At 42.9% G+C, this 19,087-nt stretch overlaps 1 protein-coding gene and 1 long non-coding RNA gene across 16 annotated transcripts in view; one reads left to right on the top strand and one right to left on the bottom strand.

Moving 5' to 3' along the window:
- Positions 1 to 383: 383 nt before the first annotated feature.
- The window catches only part of LOC118970215 (FAST kinase domain-containing protein 2, mitochondrial-like), a 31,593-nt gene continuing 12,889 nt past the window's right edge, over positions 384 to 19,087 (bottom strand). For 2 of the 15 annotated variants that reach the window (XM_073218270.1, XM_073218268.1), the window contains exons 7-8: positions 14,007 to 14,138; positions 11,795 to 13,791 (exon numbers count right to left, since the gene is read on the bottom strand). In XM_073218270.1, the coding sequence (XP_073074371.1) occupies positions 13,587 to 13,791; positions 14,007 to 14,138 (337 nt within the window). In that variant the 3' untranslated portion in view covers positions 11,795 to 13,586. Of the gene's footprint in view, positions 4,954 to 11,794; positions 13,792 to 14,006; positions 14,139 to 19,087 lie in introns of those variants that run through there. The other 13 variants (XR_012123590.1, XR_012123589.1, XR_012123591.1 and 10 more) reach the window with 13 other exon arrangements.
- On the top strand, positions 5,906 to 10,842 carry LOC140844981 (uncharacterized). Its single transcript, XR_012123594.1, has 2 exons — positions 5,906 to 9,825; positions 10,223 to 10,842. It is a non-coding gene; the product is annotated as an uncharacterized lncRNA (long non-coding RNA).

Raw genomic sequence — 19,087 nt, forward strand, 5'->3', positions numbered from 1 at the left:
ACTACCAAGAAAAAAACCCCTGGGCCAGATGGATTTATCTCAGAATTTTATCAGACATACAGAGAAGATATAATTCCCATTCTCCCTAAAGTTTTCCAAAAAATAGAAGAGGAGGGAATACTCCCAAACTCATTCTATGAAGCCAACATCACCCTAATACCAAAACCAGGCAAAGATCCCACCAAAAAAGAAAATTACAGACCAATATCCCTGATGAACGTAGATGCAAAAATACTCAACAAAATATTAGCAAACCAAATTCAAAAATACATTAAAAGGATCGTACACCATGACCAAGTGGGATTCATCCCAGCGATGAAAGGATGGTACAACATCCAAAAATCCATCAGCATAATCCACCACATCAACAAAAAGAAGGACAAAAACCATGTGAACATCTCCATAGATGCTGAAAAAGCATTCGACAAAATTCAACATCCATTCTTGACAAAAACTCTCAACAATTGGGTATAGAGGGCAGGTACCTCAACATAATAAAGGCCATATATGATAAACCCACAGCCAACATCATACTGAACAGCAAGAAGCTGAAAACTTTTCCTCTGAGATCGGGAACAAAACAGGGATGCCCACTCTCCCCACTGTTTTTCAACATAGTGCTGGAGGCCCTAGCCACGGCAATTAGACAAACAAAGAAATACAAGGAATCCAAATTGGTAAAGAAGAAGTCAAACTGTCACTATTTGCAGATGACATGATATTGTACATAAAAAACCCTAAAGACTCCACTCCAAAACTACTAGGACTGATACCGGAATACAGCAAAGTTGCAGGATACAAAATTAACACACAGAAATCTGTGACTTTCCTATACACTACCAGTGAACTAATAGAAAGAGAAATCAGGAAAACAATTCCATTCACAATAGCATCAAAAAGAATAAAATACTTAGGACTAAACCTTACCAAGGAAGTGAAAGACCTATACCCTGAAAACTATAAGAAACTCTTAAGAGAAATTAAAGAGGACACTAACAAATGGAAATTCATCCCATGCTCTTGGCTAGGAAGAATTAATATCGTCAAAATGGCCATCCTGCCCAAAGCAATATACAGATTTGATGCAATCCCTATCAAATTATCAACAACATTCTTCAATGAACTAGAACGAATAGTTCAAAAATTCATATGGAAACAGCAAAGACCCCGAATAGCCAAAGCAATCCTGAGAAGGAAGAATAAAGCTGGGGGAATCTTGTTCCCCAACTTCAAGCTCTACTACAAAGACACAGTAATCAAGACAGTTTGGTACTGGCACAAGAACAGAGCCACAGACCAGTGGAACAGAATAGAGACACCAGATATTAACCCAAACATTTATGGCCAATTAATATATGATAAAGGAGCCATGGACATACAATGGGGAAATGACAGTCTCTTCAACAGATGGTGCTGGCAAAACTGGACAGCTACATGTAAGAGGATGAAACTGGATCACTGTCTAACCCCATACACAAAAGTAAATTCGAAATGGATCAAAGACCTGAATGTAAGTCATGACACCATAAAACTCTCAGAAAAAAGCATAGCCAAAAATCTCTTGGACATAAACATGAGTGACTTCTACATGAACATATCTCCCCAGGCAAGGGAAACAAAAGCAAAAATGAACAAGTGGGACTATATCAATAGAACAAAAAGGTATCCTACAGTATGGGAGAATATATTCATAAATGGCAGATCCGATAAAGGGTTGACATCCAAAATATATTAAGAGCTCATGCACCTCAACAAACAAAAAGCAAATAATCCAATTAAAAAATGGGCAGAGGAGCTGAACAGACACTTCTCCAAAGAAGAAATTCAGATAGCCAACAGACACATGAAAAGATGCTCCACATCGCTTGTCATCAGAGGAATGCAAATTAAAACCACAATGAGATATCACCTCACACCAGTAAGGATCGCCACCATCCAAAAGACAAACAACAAATGTTGGCGAGGTTGCAGAGAAAGGGGAACCCTCCTACACTGCTGGTGGGAATGCAAACTAGTTCAACCATTGTGGAAAGCAGTATGGAGGTTCCTCAAAAAGCTCAAAATAGAAATACCATGTGACCCAGGAATTCCACTTCCAGGAATTTACCCTAAGAATGCAGCACTCCAGTTTGAAAAAGGCAGGTGCACCCCTATGTTTATCACAGCACTATTTACAACAGCCAAGAAATGGAAGCAACCTAAATGTCCATCAGTAGATGAATGGATAAAGAAGATGTGGTACATATACACAATGGAATATTACTCATCCATAAGAAAAAAACAGATCCTACCATTTGCAACAACATGGATGGATCTAGAGGGTATTATTCTCAGTGAAATAAGCCAGGCAGAGAAAGACAAGTATAAAATGATTTCACTCATCTGTGGAATATAAGAACAAAGAAAAACTGAAGGAACAAAACAGCAGCAGAATCACAGAACACAAAATGGACTAACAGGTACCAAAGGGAAAGGGACTTGGGAGGATGGGTGGGAAAGGAGGGATAAGGGCAGGGAAAAAGAAAGGGGGCCTTAAGATTAGCGTGTATAATGTTGGGGGGTCATGGGGAGGGATGTGCAGCACAGAGAAGACAAGTAGTGAATCTACAGCATCTTACTATGCTGATGGACAGTGACTGTAATGGGGTTTGTGCGGGGGGGGACTTGGTGAAGGGGGGAGTCTAGTAACCATAATGTTCTTCATGTAATTGTAGATTAATGATAATAAAGTGAATTAAAAAAAAAGAAAATGCCAGTTACATGATCTGTGGCTTCTTGCTGCACTGATAGACAGTGACTTCATTGGGTTATGGGTGGGGACTTGATAATATGGGTAATGTAGTAACCACATTGTTTTTTCATGTGAAACCTTCATAAGAGTGTATATCAATCATACCTTAATATAAAATTTTTAAAAAAAGAAAATGCCAGTTACAAAAGGATAGGTTGAAATTATCCCAAATCTGTAAATTCATAAGTAACAGTACAGAGGAATTTTTACCAAACTGTTTAGAGCAGTTACCTACCTTTAGGGAATGGTGTGGTGGGTGAGTGTGGGTAATGTTTCACTTCCTACTCTACCTACTTCTTCAGTGTTTGAATTCTTTACAACAAGAGGTTTTATTTTTTGGTATTTTTTTATAAGAATTTATGTTAAATAATGGCCTGAAGGAGTTGAATATGATAAAAAATGAAAAGAGGCTCTTGGGAGGTCATTGTTTACCCATTCCAACTTGAGGGAAAATATGTTCCTAGCCTGGGGCAAATTACCTTTGAAGCTGAAATCAGTCAAAGGGGGAAGTTAAGTGGGAGAAACCCTATTTATTGCATATAAGCCCTTGTCCACGTTTGCTCGCCCATGTCTCTTGCTACCCGGCTGCAGAAAAAGGGACCCCACCCAACCTCACTGGTCCAGATAGGCCCTCGCTCACCCTTGTAATCACCTATTGACATGGAGATGGACTACTTCTGTCCACCTCTTGGAAACACCTATTACTATAGAGATGCATGAAGGCCAGATGAGAGATTCTGCAAATAGTGCAATTTTACCCACACCCATAAAAAGGCAGGTTAAGCCGCAGAGTGGTGGCCCAGAGGAAATTTGCAAAGGAGTAGGGTGAAAAGTGGGGCCAACACAAGGCTATTCTTTGCCTGTATGTCAGGTGGAGGAGAAGGAGCCAGAAAAGAAAGACATTGAGGGTACTGCAGAAGCCCCAAAGGGAAGGGAAAAGGGATAAATAAGATCAGTATAGTGGAAGGGATACATTTGTGGAGGAGGGAAGGCAAGATGGAGGGGGGAGGGGAACAGTGGCTGACAATCCTGTTACGGGAAAATGGTTGATGGCCTCAGACCTCTCAGTAAGCTGCACAGGAGGGGTTTCCCGATGCAGGTGAGGTGGAATGGGGCAGTGAGCTCAGGTTGGCGGCTGGGGGACCTGGTTTCTGATGGTACCCAGGCAAGATGAGAGGTAGCACCCTCTTCCTCACCCATAGCCAAGGTGCTTCCATCTGGCGGACCAGGCAGCCCCTCCCCCCCCATTCCTGGACTCCCCACTCCAGGTTTCCAGGCTGCCTTGCACCAAGCCACCTTTGGCTCTGTCCAGTCACAGCACTTTGTTTTCTATAGCGTTCCTGGGGATGTGAAGCCGAGGAAGGGCAAAGGGTGGGTGGCCTGTGGCTATAGCTACTAACAATGCTGCTTCCGGGTGTTTTTGTCCCTGGTGGAATACTTTTTTTTGTTCAGGGAGGAGGAATGGTGGAAGCTTTCTGGAGGATACTAGAAGGGCCAAAAGGCTCCCAGAGCTCAAGCCCTTCCTCACACCCTGGTCAGCTGGAGGTTATCAGAACATGTGCTCTGACTTTTCTGTCTGAAACTATAGGCAGTACTCACTCATACTGGTGATTTCATTATTGCTGAAATCATCCTCAGCAAATGGTACTTGGAACGTGGAAGGAGAGAAGGAGGAAAACGAGAAGGAGAAAAGAAATGGGAATAGGGAAGGAGAAGGTGCATCTCCAAATGTTAGAAGGAGGTGAAGAGGGCAAGGGGATAAAGCAGAATGTGTGCCCTGCAGGAAATCGGGAAGATTTAGGACACTGGGTGAAGAATTTTAGTCATTTTCTTCGGGGCACTGAGACGCGCTGGGAGCCTGAGGTTTCCAGGAGGGACACATCCTCTTTCTCTCACGCTCAGAGGCTGGCTCCAGAGAATGAATGCCATGCACACAGTACCTACTCCACTCTAGCCAAATGGCTAAGGAGACCTGTGTTCAGGAACAGCATCCACCCCTGCTCAGGGGAGTGGGACAGGAGAGCCTGCTGGGCTATGCTGAGTCAAGGTCTATGTCTGATGAAGTCCAGTCAAGAGGAGATCAGCTGACAGTCACCTAGCACCCAAAGACAGCAATACTGAATGTCCTCTGCTGCTTCGAGAATCAGAAGGTTCTGGGCCAGCTGCAACAAGAAGAAAAGAGCCTGAAGGCATGATAGCTAAGACTACCAGAGCTGGAAGGGATCTTAAAGATCATCCAGAGAGAATTCATCACTTCCTCCTTTCTTTCTGGAGTACTTTCTGCAAATAGCATGCTGTATTATAACTTATTGTCATGCATCTATTAAAAAAAACTATCCACTGTTGCATTGCCAAAGCATGGCATCCAGCTTCGGGTAGCGCAGTGAATGTTTCTGAGTGGGGCTTTTTTGCACTTACTCTTACCTCCTCATTTTACCAATGTGAAAAAAATGAATCCCCAAAACTGGAAAAAGATTCCAAGCTATTAACTTGCTCAGCCTAATGACGTGCTGGCTGAAGGTTTTACTCCACCCCATAATGTTCAGGCCAAAACATGAAATGCTCTCCATGGTACACAGAGAGATGGAGAGAAATGAATTCCAACTCACAGCGTGTCCTGTCCTGTGCAGGGGCAGCCTGGCAGCTACATCTTGGAAACAGCCTTGTAAACAAACGGGATTTACAAGAGTATCTGGCTCAAGAGGCCAAGTCCCCAGAAGAAGTTCCAACCCTCAGGGAGAGTGTATGAGCTCTTGTCTTTCCCTTGGCAGTAAGTGGCCCCATCTCCTCCTCAAGGGGAGAGAGTGGACCTTTGAATCTTCTCAGGCAGATGCAGAAAGCACCTTTAGTAGATTCAAGTGTCTGGGTGAGTGGCTGAGTTGTGTACCAGGGAGCACAAAGGGTCAGTCTTTGGATTAACCCTTTGTGTAACAGCCTTTGGATTTTGCTTGGACAAAATAGAGGTGAATTCCTTCTGGAGCAATATCTGCTGAAGTGTGTTCTCAGAACCCTGATCCCACATATGTTCTTGGAAAGAAAAACATGGCTCTGTGACCAAGAAGGAAGGATAAGTGCTGCATTCTAAACCTGCTCTCAGGGAGCCACTATATACTGTAGGATCTGAAGAATCAAAAGTTAGCATAAGTACAGCCATCTTAAGGCCTAAATACCACCCCCTAACCCAGAAGAAGGAAAATCATTAGAATCTTGAAAAACAAGTTAGTTAGCCTGTGTCAATTGTAGTGACCTTTAGTTAGCCAACCGTAAATCAGTTAATCATACATGCCTAGCTTATCTTGCTAGAACCACCCTAGACATTCCGAAGGTGATCTCATCTAACCAGACCCCAGGATGTGGCGCCAGCAAAAGATTTATGAGCCTATAGAAAAAACCCTGTATTGTAATTATGGAAAATTTTACCCCTTTTGAAAATGCTATAAAACCTTCTGGCTTTGTGTGCTCTGGGTCCTTGTTGAGACCCGCTGCGACGGGCTGACGTGGACCCCAGCTAGTTGGCTTCTGAATAAATTCCTCTTGCTTGTTGCATCAAGAAACGTCTTTGGTGAGTGATTTGGGGCGGCGCCTTCCTCAGGGGAATCCAACATTTGGGGGCTCGTCCGGGATCATGCGCTCACCCCGCTTCACTCCCGAAGTCGCTCTTGGAGGAAGAGGTAAGATTAGTGGCGCCTTGGTTTGTCTGTGTTCTGTTTTCTGTTTTTCAGTGAGACCGGTCAGAATTCTGAAAGGGGGTACCCACTGTCTGGCAGCTGTCCCGATCCCGTAAAGGGGTCGAGACTGCGGTCGGTAGACGTACTAGGAGCACCGCAGGCTGCAACCCTGGGGGACGCCTCGGGGAGGTTGGGAGGCCAGGGACGCCTGGTAGCCTCCCGTCTGTTTTTCCGGCAAGGTGAATCTGATGAGATAGGGTTGATTTTCAGGTGCCAGGAATATCAACCCTCTGATTCCTTTCGGTTTCTGTTTGAAAATCTGAGAAAAAACAAAAAGCGGCCGCTGTGTGTCTAATCTGTGTGTGTCTCTGTTTTTTGTGTCTTTCATGTGCCTAATAATTGTTATACTGACAATGGGACAGACTCAGACAACCCCCTAAGTGTGTAAATGAATATATCTTTCTACCTCCGGATGGTATTAATGAAATTGATTTAAAGACAAGCGCTTGTGAAAATTGAGTGTTCTAAAACTTCCAGAAAACCTGGTAAAAAAGTGTTAAGCATTAATGCTAATTTGAGTTTGCCTGAGGCGGGCATGTCCTGGTAGTTGTCGGCTGCCTGAGTTTACCTAGAGTCATTTGAGTCATGTTATCTGCTAAATCTTTTAAGAATAGAATGCTTAGAAGCTTGGCTTTGTCTAGTGTTCAGTGGGGGTCTTGTGAGTAGGCTAGCATAGTTGTTGCAGGTAGGTGAACTGGATAAGTGTGGCAAGTGAACACCTTTTAAATTGTGTGTTGCAGTGTGTATGCCTACCTGCAGCCTGAGAATCTTTGTAGTAACTTAAAGCCTTAGAGTTTTGTTAAGTTGAGAAGATGTGCTCTGTGTTTGCTGGGAGATTGTGCTGTGAAGCTCATGGTTGCAGAAATTGTAGAATGTGTTCGTGAGTTTGTTGGTCTAGAAAATGTTAGTTTGACAGTTTGCAGTGTCCTGCTTCTCAGTGTTCACTAGAAGTTAAAGTTTCTAATGGTTTTAAGTTCTAATTAAAACCACTTAAAGTAATAAAGAAAAACATTTCTCTATGCTAAAAGATGTATGTTTTAATAAGAAAAAGTATAAAAAATGAAAACTCTTCTGCATGCTAAAGAATGTGTTTTGTGATAAAAGAAAGTAACTTTGTTCTAAAGTACAGCTATTTATTTAAAGAGAGACAAAGAGAGAAAACAGCGTGGTGCCTTTTGTTGTAGAAGATCCGCTCAGCCTGTTGCTTTGGGGGGAGGGTTAGGATGTTTAGAGATAAAGTGAGATAAACCCAGTCAAGCCGCAGGCAAGCCCAGGCATAATTCTCACCGGCTTATGTGCTTGGGACCATGGGGCAAATGAAGAATAAATTACTATATTCTTACAGATATAGTCATGCCTAGTGAAATTAAAGCAAGTGAGTCTTGATATCAAGTGCACAGCAAAATTAAAATCTCATTTCCAGTTAAACAGTTTTCTTTAACTGTTAGTCTGCTCTTAATGTTGAAAGATCACAGCAGTTTCTCATGCTTAAAGTCTCAGTGAGTTGCCATGAAATCGTAATGTTAAAGGGACTAAAAGCTAAAGTTTGTTAACAACTGTATAACCTTTATTTGCCTTTGAAATATTTTGTTATTAAAAATGATTGCATGGCCTGAAAAATTGAATTCCTAAGCAGAATAGTAACAAAGCTTTTTTCAGCTGATTAAATGCACTTAGTTAACAAACCAAAATTTATTAAACTGTAGAATCTGGACAAGATTATGTTTCTCCCAGAAAAACAGGTTTCACTGTGAAGGCTTAGATAGACGAACGTGTGACCACTTTTGAAAAAAGTTGTAATAGATTTTTTGAGAACCACCAGGTCTTCTTGTTTAATTTATATGCTGTATGTTTTAAAAAAAAAAAAAAAAACATGGGGGAATCTACTATTAAAGAGTAAAACATTCTTGAAGCTTTCAGGGAAGACCTGTAAACTTAAGCACTTTCTCTGTTTTTTGTATCTGGTCTTAGACACTTATGCTGAGTTATGTTCTTATTATTTTCACTGTTTGTAAGCTATTGATTGTAAGCCAAAGGTCATCATTTCTCAGTCCCTAAATGAAAAAGTAAAATGCCTGATCTCTTTCATCTCAAAGCATATTTCTGGTCATATCTGAATATCTGTGTGAAAGAAAGAGACATTTAAATTTGAGATTCTGCTTAAACTTTTAAGTTGAATTTGACTATAGCCATATTCATTCTTTGTATGTATCTCTAACAGGTCTTTTGTATGCCTAGTAATATTATACTCTGCCTTGAGTTTAGACAGTTCTTTCAGCTAAATATGAATTCTTATTGTAGCTTTTTTCCCCTCCTGAAGATGAAAGCAGAAGAATCTACCATCTGCTACCATTCTCTCAAGAATGCTTAGTAACCTAGAATTAGTTTGACTTTCTGTATGTTGTCTTTAAAAATTGACAGCAGCAGTCTCCCCTGCTGCCCCACTTTTTAAGATATCTCGTTTACTGTGCTGAGTATATAGACAATAAATGTGTAATGATAGTTCTAAAAAAATTAAATGCAAAAAGGTGCTTCTACCTCTAGTTAACTCTGATATTTTCCAGAGGGCCCCTGGAACATGTCAGAAGAATTTTTTCTCACTAGACAAAGTATTTGACTAATTTGGCTTATTTGTCTGATATATATATATATATATTTATTTACCAAGAAAGCACTGTCAAAGAGAATGATGCTAAACTTTGTTACTGAATGTTTTGTATTACAGAAATATCAGAATTTCCTTATGTCAACTGTTTTACAGTAAGCTCTCACCATATCTTTAACCATTGTCATTTGTAAGTCTTTTGTCATTTATAGTATTATCCCTAAACTGGTAAAGAACTAGATTTCAGCAGAACAGGTATTAGTTACATAAGATTACATAAACTAAAGAAAATGATTTTGTGTCTTTTTGTTTCAAATGTTGCTGGTAAAGTGTTTTAACCTTGTTCTCTGAAACTGACAACAGTTTAGTAAATGACTATCTTTATGAGCAGAATTGAAACATCCTTCTCTCTACTTGATCCCTCCAGAGTTTAAAAACTTTCAGTGACTGTTTTTGTATTCCATGGCAGTATGTTTATTTGCACGAGTTCAATAAGAATCTGCTTTCCTTGTGAGAAGACTACTTAAGAACACTGGTTATACTACCAGGGCTTTGACTGGAATGTCGTACCTGAGAGACATGTGTATAAACTCAGATGTGAACAACTTTAAAGAACTAAGATTGACTTTATAAAGCCAACAAAGCCCCTTGGAAGAACTGGCCTGGTACCTTGCTTACAGAGTTCCCAGCAGCCTTACCAGGTGAGTAAAGAAGGTCACTTCCTGGCAGGTGCAGAGACCTCGAGAAGAGAAGAATTCATCCAAATCTACAGGTACTGCAGGCAAAGCCTGATGGCAAGTCTGGCTTGGCTGTCTGGCCTCAAGAGGCCTTTAAAAGTTCAATCTGAAATTCCTTACAAAAAGTTCCAGCAAAGCATATTTAAAAGAGCCTGTGTAATCAATTGCTCTTCTTGCTGCACCTGTGCAAATAATCAAGCCAGCTGTTAATTATTTTCTTAACCTAGTTACTTCTAGTAAAAATGAGAGTGATTTTAGAGAGAAGTATCGTTTCAATAATGCAGCCTCCTTCCAGAATAAAAAATCCAACTCCAGATGTTGCTACATAACCTAATAACACAATTTGTTTTATCTTGCCTAGAAGCCACAAAACTGCAAATAGTAATAAAAATGAAACCCAGAATAGAAGCGCCAGCCTTCTGAAGCCCTCTCAACTGACCAGTGATGGAGACCTAGCTGCACCCTTTACTGCGCCCCCTTCTCAGCATGAAGCAGCCAGAGCGGTCATCACCCCTCTTCCCTAGCAGCAGCTAGAGTCTCTATCTGTAGAAGAAAGAATGAGACCATACCCATAGCCTTCCCTGGTAAAAACAGGTATTTAATCCCTCCTCCCGAGGGATAGTGGGCTTGTAACACTGGAGTGACCCCATGTGTCTCTACTTCTGCCTTCAACTCCTCCCGTGATTTCTGTATCATGGTCCAGCTGGTGCCCAGGTTGATGTATCATGATGATCTCTCATTCGTAGCTGAATTTGAACCTAAGCAGAGATATAAGAGAGAGCCGGTCTCGCTGACCTTAGCCGTGTTGTTAGAGATAAGAGTCGCAGCTGGAGTGGGAACGGAGGCAGCCGCTATTGTTCAAGGGAACCAGCATTAGGAAAGACTAAGGACTGCTATTGATGAAGACCTAAAAACCATAGAGCAATCCATTACAAAACTTGAAGAATCTCTGACTTCCCTCTCTGAGGTAGTCTTACAGAATAGACGAGGGCTAGATCTGCTGTTCCTAAAAGGAGGAGGACTGTGTGCAGCTTTAAGAGAAGAATGCTGCTTTTATGCAGATCATTCCGGGATAGTAAGAGATTCAATGTCAAAACTTAGAGAAAGGCTAGATCAGAAGAAGAGAGAGCGAGAAGCAGGCCAAGGACTGTTTGAATCTTAGTTCACTAGGTCCCCGTGGTTTACAACCCTGATATCCACTCTGACTAGGCCCCTACTCATCCTTGTGTTGCTCCTAACTTTGAGACCCTGCATATTAAACCGGTTGATAACTTTTGTTAGAAAAAGAGTGAGTGCTGTTCATGTACTAATGTTGAAGCAACAATACCACTCACTCACCTCACAAGAAGATACAAACATTCCATGATTGGAATGCCCCAAAAAGAGAAGTGGGGAAATGTAGGATCTGAAGAATCAAAAGTTAGCATAAGTACAGCCATCTTAAGGCCTAAATACCACCCCCTAACCCAGAAGAAGGAAAATCATTAGAATCTTGAAAAACAAGTTAGTTAGCCTGTGTCAATTGTAGTGACCTTTAGTTAGCCAACCGTAAATCAGTTAATCATACATGCCTAGCTTATCTTGCTAGAACCACCCTAGACATTCCGAAGGTGATCTCATCTAACCAGACCCCAGGATGTGGCGCCAGCAAAAGATTTATGAGCCTATAGAAAAAACCCTGTATTGTAATTATGGAAAATTTTACCCCTTTTGAAAATGCTATAAAACCTTCTGGCTTTGTGTGCTCTGGGTCCTTGTTGAGACCCGCTGCGACGGGCTGACGTGGACCCCAGCTAGTTGGCTTCTGAATAAATTCCTCTTGCTTGTTGCATCAAGAAACGTCTTTGGTGAGTGATTTGGGGCGGCGCCTTCCTCAGGGGAATCCAACAATACATTTATACATATTAGTACATCATATATATACATATTCATATAATACACATATATACATATACAGTATACATATTAACACGTTAAGACACTGACAAATCCTGCAGTGAGGAATCAGTTTGAACTTTGTTCAACCCAGTATTACACAAAATTATGTCACCAAGGAACACTTTTTCCATGTCCTGCTTAGGACTATGGCTCTTGGACATTTTTGTTCACTTTCAAATTCTGGAATTTGTGGCAGCACTTGAAATCAATAACATAGGCAATGTGCATAGGCAGGTCTAGTGGGTAACAAGGTCTCTCCATAGGACAGTCAGAAATGCATGGCTCACTCAGTGTTGCTCAGTCGAGCTGAAGGTTGACTTAAACTTGTCGCTACCCTGATCCTGCTTTCTTATAAACTCTCAAAACCAAGTTGCACCTATTCCAGGAAAGTCTTCCTTGAAATGCCTTGACATCACATCATACCTCTTTGCAGCCAGTTGGCCCCACTCTGCAGGACATCACACCACTCACTTAGCTCAGAGTTCTCCCCAACAGTATGGTGTGCAACTGAAGCAAAAATAAATTTTACACACAATGAAGAAGCTTGGCAGCACATCTGTAAATGATTTAAACCACACAGGATGAGAGCATGGGCCCTGGAACTGGTATTCCAAGAAGTAAACTAGGAGGACTGTTGAGAAGAGGCATTAATACAAGGTTATCCTGGGGCTGGCCCTTGCTCCTCAAGATGCATGGAGGCCTAAGGAAGGGAGTGGTGCAGGGCTGCTGACCCCCGGAAGCCAACGTCCGAAGTCCTCTGAAGCATAGAAACAGAAAGTTTCATGCAAATCTCATTTTCCTCTTTCCAATTATTTAAACAACAAATTTCATTGAAAGGGTTTCAGTACTTATTTAATTACATGCCTATGATTTGTTTGTTTTTATAAGCAACCTACCAGAGAAACAGAACCCTTATTTAATCTTCGTAAAGGAAATGATGATTTGTGAAAGGGCATCGGATGAGAAGAGACCCGTGCATTCTCTTCCTGGCTCTGCACACTAGATGAGCAAGTAATTTCACCCCTCTGGGGCTCAGTTTTCTTAGCAATAAAAAGATGGGTTGGATTTGGAAACTTCCAGAATCCTTTCAATGCTGATATTCTGATATCTAAAAAGTGTAAGAAATAGTTCTAAAATTAATACATGAAAGTAAATGAAGGATTGTGAACAAAATAATTATCTGATGATTACCTGTTTACCATTAACATTTATTGGAAAACAATATTCCAGGCATTGTTCTAAATTCCTTGCATGTTATTATCCATTTAGTCTCACAGCATCTCTCTAAGCTAGATGTTATTAGCACCTTGTTTTACAGATACTAAGAAATTAATCTCTTGGAGAGAGTAAGTAGCTTGGCTGGGGAAACATTGGTAGTAAGTAGGAAGGCTGGGATTTGAATCCAGCAGCCTGACTCTAGGTCTACTGTGCTACTGATTTTTCAAAATATCAGGCTTGAAAGTGTAGTAACAGATGCTGGTGTATGTGTCTTTTTATCATATGAAATGTGTGTGAAATTTAAATCTAGGAAAGAAATCACAAATATTTCAAGGGGGGAAGATTTCTAAGAGGACCTGATGAGATAACAAAACTAAATTGTCCAGCCAGAATTCCAACGGGAATCTCTTTCCCACATGCCCCAGCAGCCTGACACACTGGGACTAAGTTGGTAGGGTGCCGCGGGAAGGTTCAGAGCTGGGTTCAGGAAGAAGTGAGGTAAACTGCAGGGTTAGCCACAGTGGGGGGAAGCTGGCAAGTATCCAAGAGAAGGTGGTGACAATGGAAACTTAGAACGTTTCCATTTCTGAGTTACTTGGAAATCGAGAGGTCATCCCATTAAACCTCCTACCCAAAGCAGGCATTCCCTTCACAACACCCCGGTGGGTGTTGATCCAGCCTTCCCTGAGCACTTGCAGAGATAGCATGCCCGCTCTGCTTACCAGACAGTCTTTTCTCTTGCTGGACATCCAAAGATACAAGAAAGCTCTGTTCCTGTTAATGAGATAAAATGGGCCTTATGGAGATTTCTACCACGGGCTCTGGCTCTGCATCCACGGGACCCAGAAATGACATCTGACATCCTTTCCTATGATAAGCTTCAGAAATCAGGAGACCCAGTGAGTCTTCTACCACAAGCCCAAGAGACTTGTTCCTATGGACAGCCCTCATGGGAAGGGCTTGTCCTGTCACTGTCTCAGTTACCGTACCTCTGCATAATCAGCTTAGCCAAGGCCCACAGCTGACCAGCCTCGGTGTCCTTCGGCAGACCTCGCCCAGGGCCTGCCACATGGTAGCAGGCACAATATAGTTGATCATTTGAATGGAACTGAACAAAGAAACTACAAGAAAAAAATGGCAAAAAAGTGAGCATCAGGGCACTTGACAGCAGCCCTTAGACAGCATCTAGTTCCATCCCTAGTTTGTGAGCCTCTTTCCAGATGCCCCCCGAGAGGAGTCATTTTCCCCAAATGCTGCCATTGAGGTGCGGGGATCCTAATCCTTACCTGAGACTTGAAAGGGGCGTTTTGGAGGTCAGCATTATGACCCCAGACCCTAGCTAGAGTCTGGCCCACAGTAGCTACCAGATAAACACTAAACCAATGAATGAGCCATAGTACCTTATTGTGCACCTACTATGTGCCAGGTTCTTAAGTGTATTACACATACTGCTTAATTCAAACCTTACAACTCTATGATTAAAATAATAACATACCCATTTTACAGATTAGGAAACTGAGAATCCAAGAGGCTAGGAAAAGTGACTTAACCAGTATGTAGAAAAGCCCTATTTCAAACCCAGACTTGCATATATCTAAATCCCACACTGTCTCCTAAAGGAAAAAAGGAAAGACAAACAGACAAGTGGGCAGATAGAAAGACAAAGAGAAGGGGGAAAGAACATTAAAACAGCTTTCTGAACTGAGAAAGCACAGGGACCAGTGTGAGAGCAGGGCCCTCCCAGACCAGTTATGTCCAGGTATTCTACACCAGAAGTCAGTGGTGGAAAATTCCAAATTTCCAGTGTCCCATTTGGTATGCAGAGACAGTCTGAGTTGGGGTTTTCATAGCTCCAAAGTTCAGGACATATTCACAGGCACTTGAAAACATGTTTCTCTTTCTCTAACTGCAGGTTGGCAGGCTCAGCTTTGCCCCCATCAAAGTCAACAGACCTGGCCACAAACCCAAGGCCAGCCCAGCCTCCAAGGTCCACCAAGTTGCACCCTGACCCCTTGGCATCCCCTCCTCTACCCAAGACATTTCTTTCAGGCCCCGCCAGCTTCCACTATGTCCTTGGAACACCAGCAAGGACACCAGTTTGGCTTTTGCCCCAGTTCAGGCCACAAGAGTTTTAGAGGGCATGTGTCCTGGGCCTTGCTCTATGTTTAACACCTGCCCTAAGAGAAATCATAGCTGGATCCCCTCTCCCAGCTGTGCCTACACTGAGGGTGTGCTGAGTCACTAGGCCAGTCTCCATGTCAGGAGACAGGTCGTCCCCAGCTCATTGCCTTCAATGCAGCCAGAGAGATTTATGTATAAAGCAAACCAAACCCCATCACTTTCCTGTTCTTCTGCTGTAAACTTTCCACTGTGTTTAAAATATGAACTGAACTCCCACCTGCCCCCAGCCCCTCCTCAGGCCCCCCAGCTCCTGCACCTGTGCCACCACACATCTTGAAGACATCCTGGTCGCTCTGCACAGACAAGGCCTCTCCTGTTGCTCCAGGGAACCACCCCTCCTTCCCCTGGAAGCCCCATGCCCTTAAGGCAGCCATCCCTGAACTCTAGGCCAAGTTATGCCCCTTGTTAGAAGCCCTCAAAGCCTCTCTATGCCTTCACTGCTCACCTTTAATTATTTGTTTAAAGGCGATCTCCCCTATAGAGTCAAAGCTCCATGAAGCTATGGACTCCATCTGTTGTGGTCACCGCTCTGGGGCCACAAGGTTGGGGAAGCGGCACTGGGGGGTGTGAGGCGTTGGAGTGCAGCCCTGTGCCCTAGTTGGCCACAGGCCTCAGGCAGCTCCCTCTGCATCTCTAGGCCTCAGTTTCACTCACTAAAATGAGGCAAATAGGCTGGGTAACCTGCGAGGCCTCTCGCCATTCTAATGTTCTAGGTTCAACAACTTGAGAACATTTACAGTGTAATACTAGCCTGAAGCAAAATCATTTCAGAGCAACATCAGCACGAAGGAAGACCCTGGGAATGTTCCCTCCTGTGGTTTGGGCTCTGTTTACAAAACAAACCCAAGAAATCATAAATCCTTCCAAGTGGAGCTGCCTGGGTTGAAGCAACAAGACAAAAATACCTTTGGGCACAGCTCCTCCGGGCCCCGCCCTGCGGAGGAGGAGTCGGGCAGCCAGCACTGTGCCCTCTGAACAGACAGTTTTCCTTCCACACTGGACCCCTGTCATGCTGGAGACTTTCCTCCTGCCCTTCAGACCCCTGACCCCTCCCGGCGCTGTCTGTGCTCTGCTGCCCTACAAAGAGGAAATGGCCTGTGAAGACACAGGCTGGGTTCTAGGTCGGTTCCCTCTGGCATGTGTGTGACCCTCCGTGAAGTTCCCCTTTGTTCTGATCCAACTCTTGGCTCTGTCAAGTAGGGGTTATAACACCTGCCCTAATGACCTTGAAAAAACACAAATATTTTGAAAAATGTAAAGGGCTGTGCAAATGCAGGGCTTACTTTCAGCCATTGTTTCTGACTTGTATGCAGACTAAAATGTGGCCACCTGGAGTCTCTGCATGTCAGCTCTAATGGGAATGGAAGGCTTGGTCCCCAGGTCAAAGAATCTCAGGCATCCAAGCAGCAGGTGGCTGAATTACCTAGACTGGCTCAGCTTGACCTAGAGGTAGGTCTAGTGCAACCCTTCCATAGTGTCCCTGAGTCGGGGTAGGGGGCTTTAGCTCTAAGCCAGGGGGCTTTAGCTCTAAGCGAGGCCTTGTCCCATCTTGCTGGATGCAAGAACACCTGAATCCCTGATTCTGGCGGCTTTGAAGTGGTGACATAGCTGAGACGTTCAGAGCATGCACTTTAATGCTTTGGTTGAGTTTCTCTCTGCCCCTTTCAGCTCACTGTGCTTCTGCTTCCTCTTCCAGGACATGGGGAGAGTTGACTGACCTCGATATTAGAAGTGATGATGCATGTAAAGTATTCAGCTTTGTGAACTTGTCACATGTTAGGCATTCAAAAAGTAATGTTATTGTTATGACTGTTGTCATTTTTATTCTAGGACAATAAGTCGTCCTCTTCGCCATATCCCCACCCCTCATACACACACACATACACGCACACACTCACACTCACACTCACACTCGCCCTGGTCAGTTTCAGATCCCCTGAGTGCTCTTTCCACTTCCTGCCTTGTCTAGCCTTGCCTTGTCCTTCCTGTTTTCCTCTAACAACTCCGTGAGACAAATATTTCTAAATTTAATTTATAATTCACCTCATTTTATTCAATATTGCTCAGGACATACCTCTGTAAATCAAAGTTTTAGACAAACAAGTCTCTTGATCAATGAGTGTACCAAATTCAAGTGCCATTATGGAGACATCGGGCGATGTGGCACAGGGAACAAGCTTCTGTGCTGGTCGGGGTCAAGAAGCTTAGAACTGGCTCAGCCACTGGTAATGACTGCCAAGGGTTTTAACATGCCTGAAATCTTAGTTCTCCTTTCTGTAAAACTGTGAAACATCTATGTTTTTGTTTGTTTTCAGAAGCCTGTTCTTCTAGCTAGACAAAACCCTGTTCCTCTAAGAAATCTTTTGCAGAAGCCCAGTGTATAAAATAGTTAACAGCGTAACAGCTCTGGATCTAGGAGGCAGTCAGTTTCTTGCCTAATGGTGTCCCCCCGACTGCACAGGCCTTGCCCCTTCCTCTCCTCTTCAGGGCAGCCTAGAAGCCCTGCACACACCTGTGAGGCTTCACAGAGTCCTGCTCATGTAACTCTCTGCGCCTCAGTTTCCTCTGCTGCTGAATGGAGAAAACTAATCCTCCCCCACAAGGCTGGTTGTAAGAGCTCAATGAGTTCACACAGATAAAGCCCTTAGCACAGTGCGGGGACTAACGTGCCCAATAACTGTTAAGTATAACTAGTATGACTGCTGCCACTGGCTTGTTAAGGTGTCTGTCAACCAGAAATCTTAGGAATGTATGATCAGTCAGATGCATCATGAAAATGTGCCCCTGTATAGACATTGTAAGTTACCCCCAACCACTCACCATCCCACCTCCTCTGTGTTTATGGACACAGGAGGAGATGTGGTATTATTTCACAAGATGGGTAAAATCTGTGGGTATTGAAAGAACTTTTGTAAAACAATATTTCAGTATTTCTTTCACTCCTTGATTCATTTGACAAATATTTACAGAGCTACCATTATGGGTGCCGGGGTGTTGCTAGGAATAAAAATAGATGAGACAACAAAATAGAAATACCATTTGACCCAGGAATTCTACTCCTAGGAATTTACCCTAAGAATGCAGCAGCCCAATTTGAAAAAGACAGATGCAGCCCTATGTTTGTCGCAGCACTATTTACAATAGCCAAGAAATGGAAGCAACCTAAGTGTCCATCAGAAGATGAATGGATAAAGAAGATTTGGTACATATACACAATGGAATATTATTCAGCCATAAGAAGAAAACAAATCCTACCATTTGCAACAACATGGAGCTAGAGGGTATTATGCTCAGTGAAATAAGCCAGGTGGAGAAAGACAAATACCAAACGATTTCACTCATATGTGGAGTATAAGAACAAAGGAAAAACTGAAGGAACAAAACAGCAGCAGAATCACAGAATCCAAGAATGGACTAACAGGTACCAAAGGGAAAGGGACTAGGGAGGATGGGTGGGAATGGAGGGATAAGGTGGGGGGAAAGAAAGGGGGCCTTACGATTAGCATGTATAATGTGTGTGAGGGGCATGGGGAGGGCTGTGCAACACAGAGAAGACAAGTAGTGATTCTACAGCATCTTACTACACTGATGGACAGTGACTGTGATGGGGTTTGTGGGGGGGACTTGGTGAAGGGGGGAGTCTAGTAAACATAATACTCCTCATGTAATTGTAGATTAATGATACAAAAAAACAAATGTTCATAGCTGTAAAAGTTCACTTAATTTGGCTTCAAATGTGACATCTAAGGATTAGGAAGTACAAATACCTTTGTTCAAGGCATAAAGAGAACATTTAGTTTTTGTATAAGTGTACAAAATATAAGTAAGAGGAACAATAATGATGTCTCTTACTCCTGCCTTCCATATGGAAGACCTGTCATTAAAGAAG

The sequence above is a fragment of the Manis javanica genome, chromosome 12 (genome assembly GCF_040802235.1).
Source record: "Manis javanica isolate MJ-LG chromosome 12, MJ_LKY, whole genome shotgun sequence".
In the NCBI taxonomy this organism is placed as follows: Eukaryota; Metazoa; Chordata; class Mammalia; order Pholidota; family Manidae; genus Manis; species Manis javanica.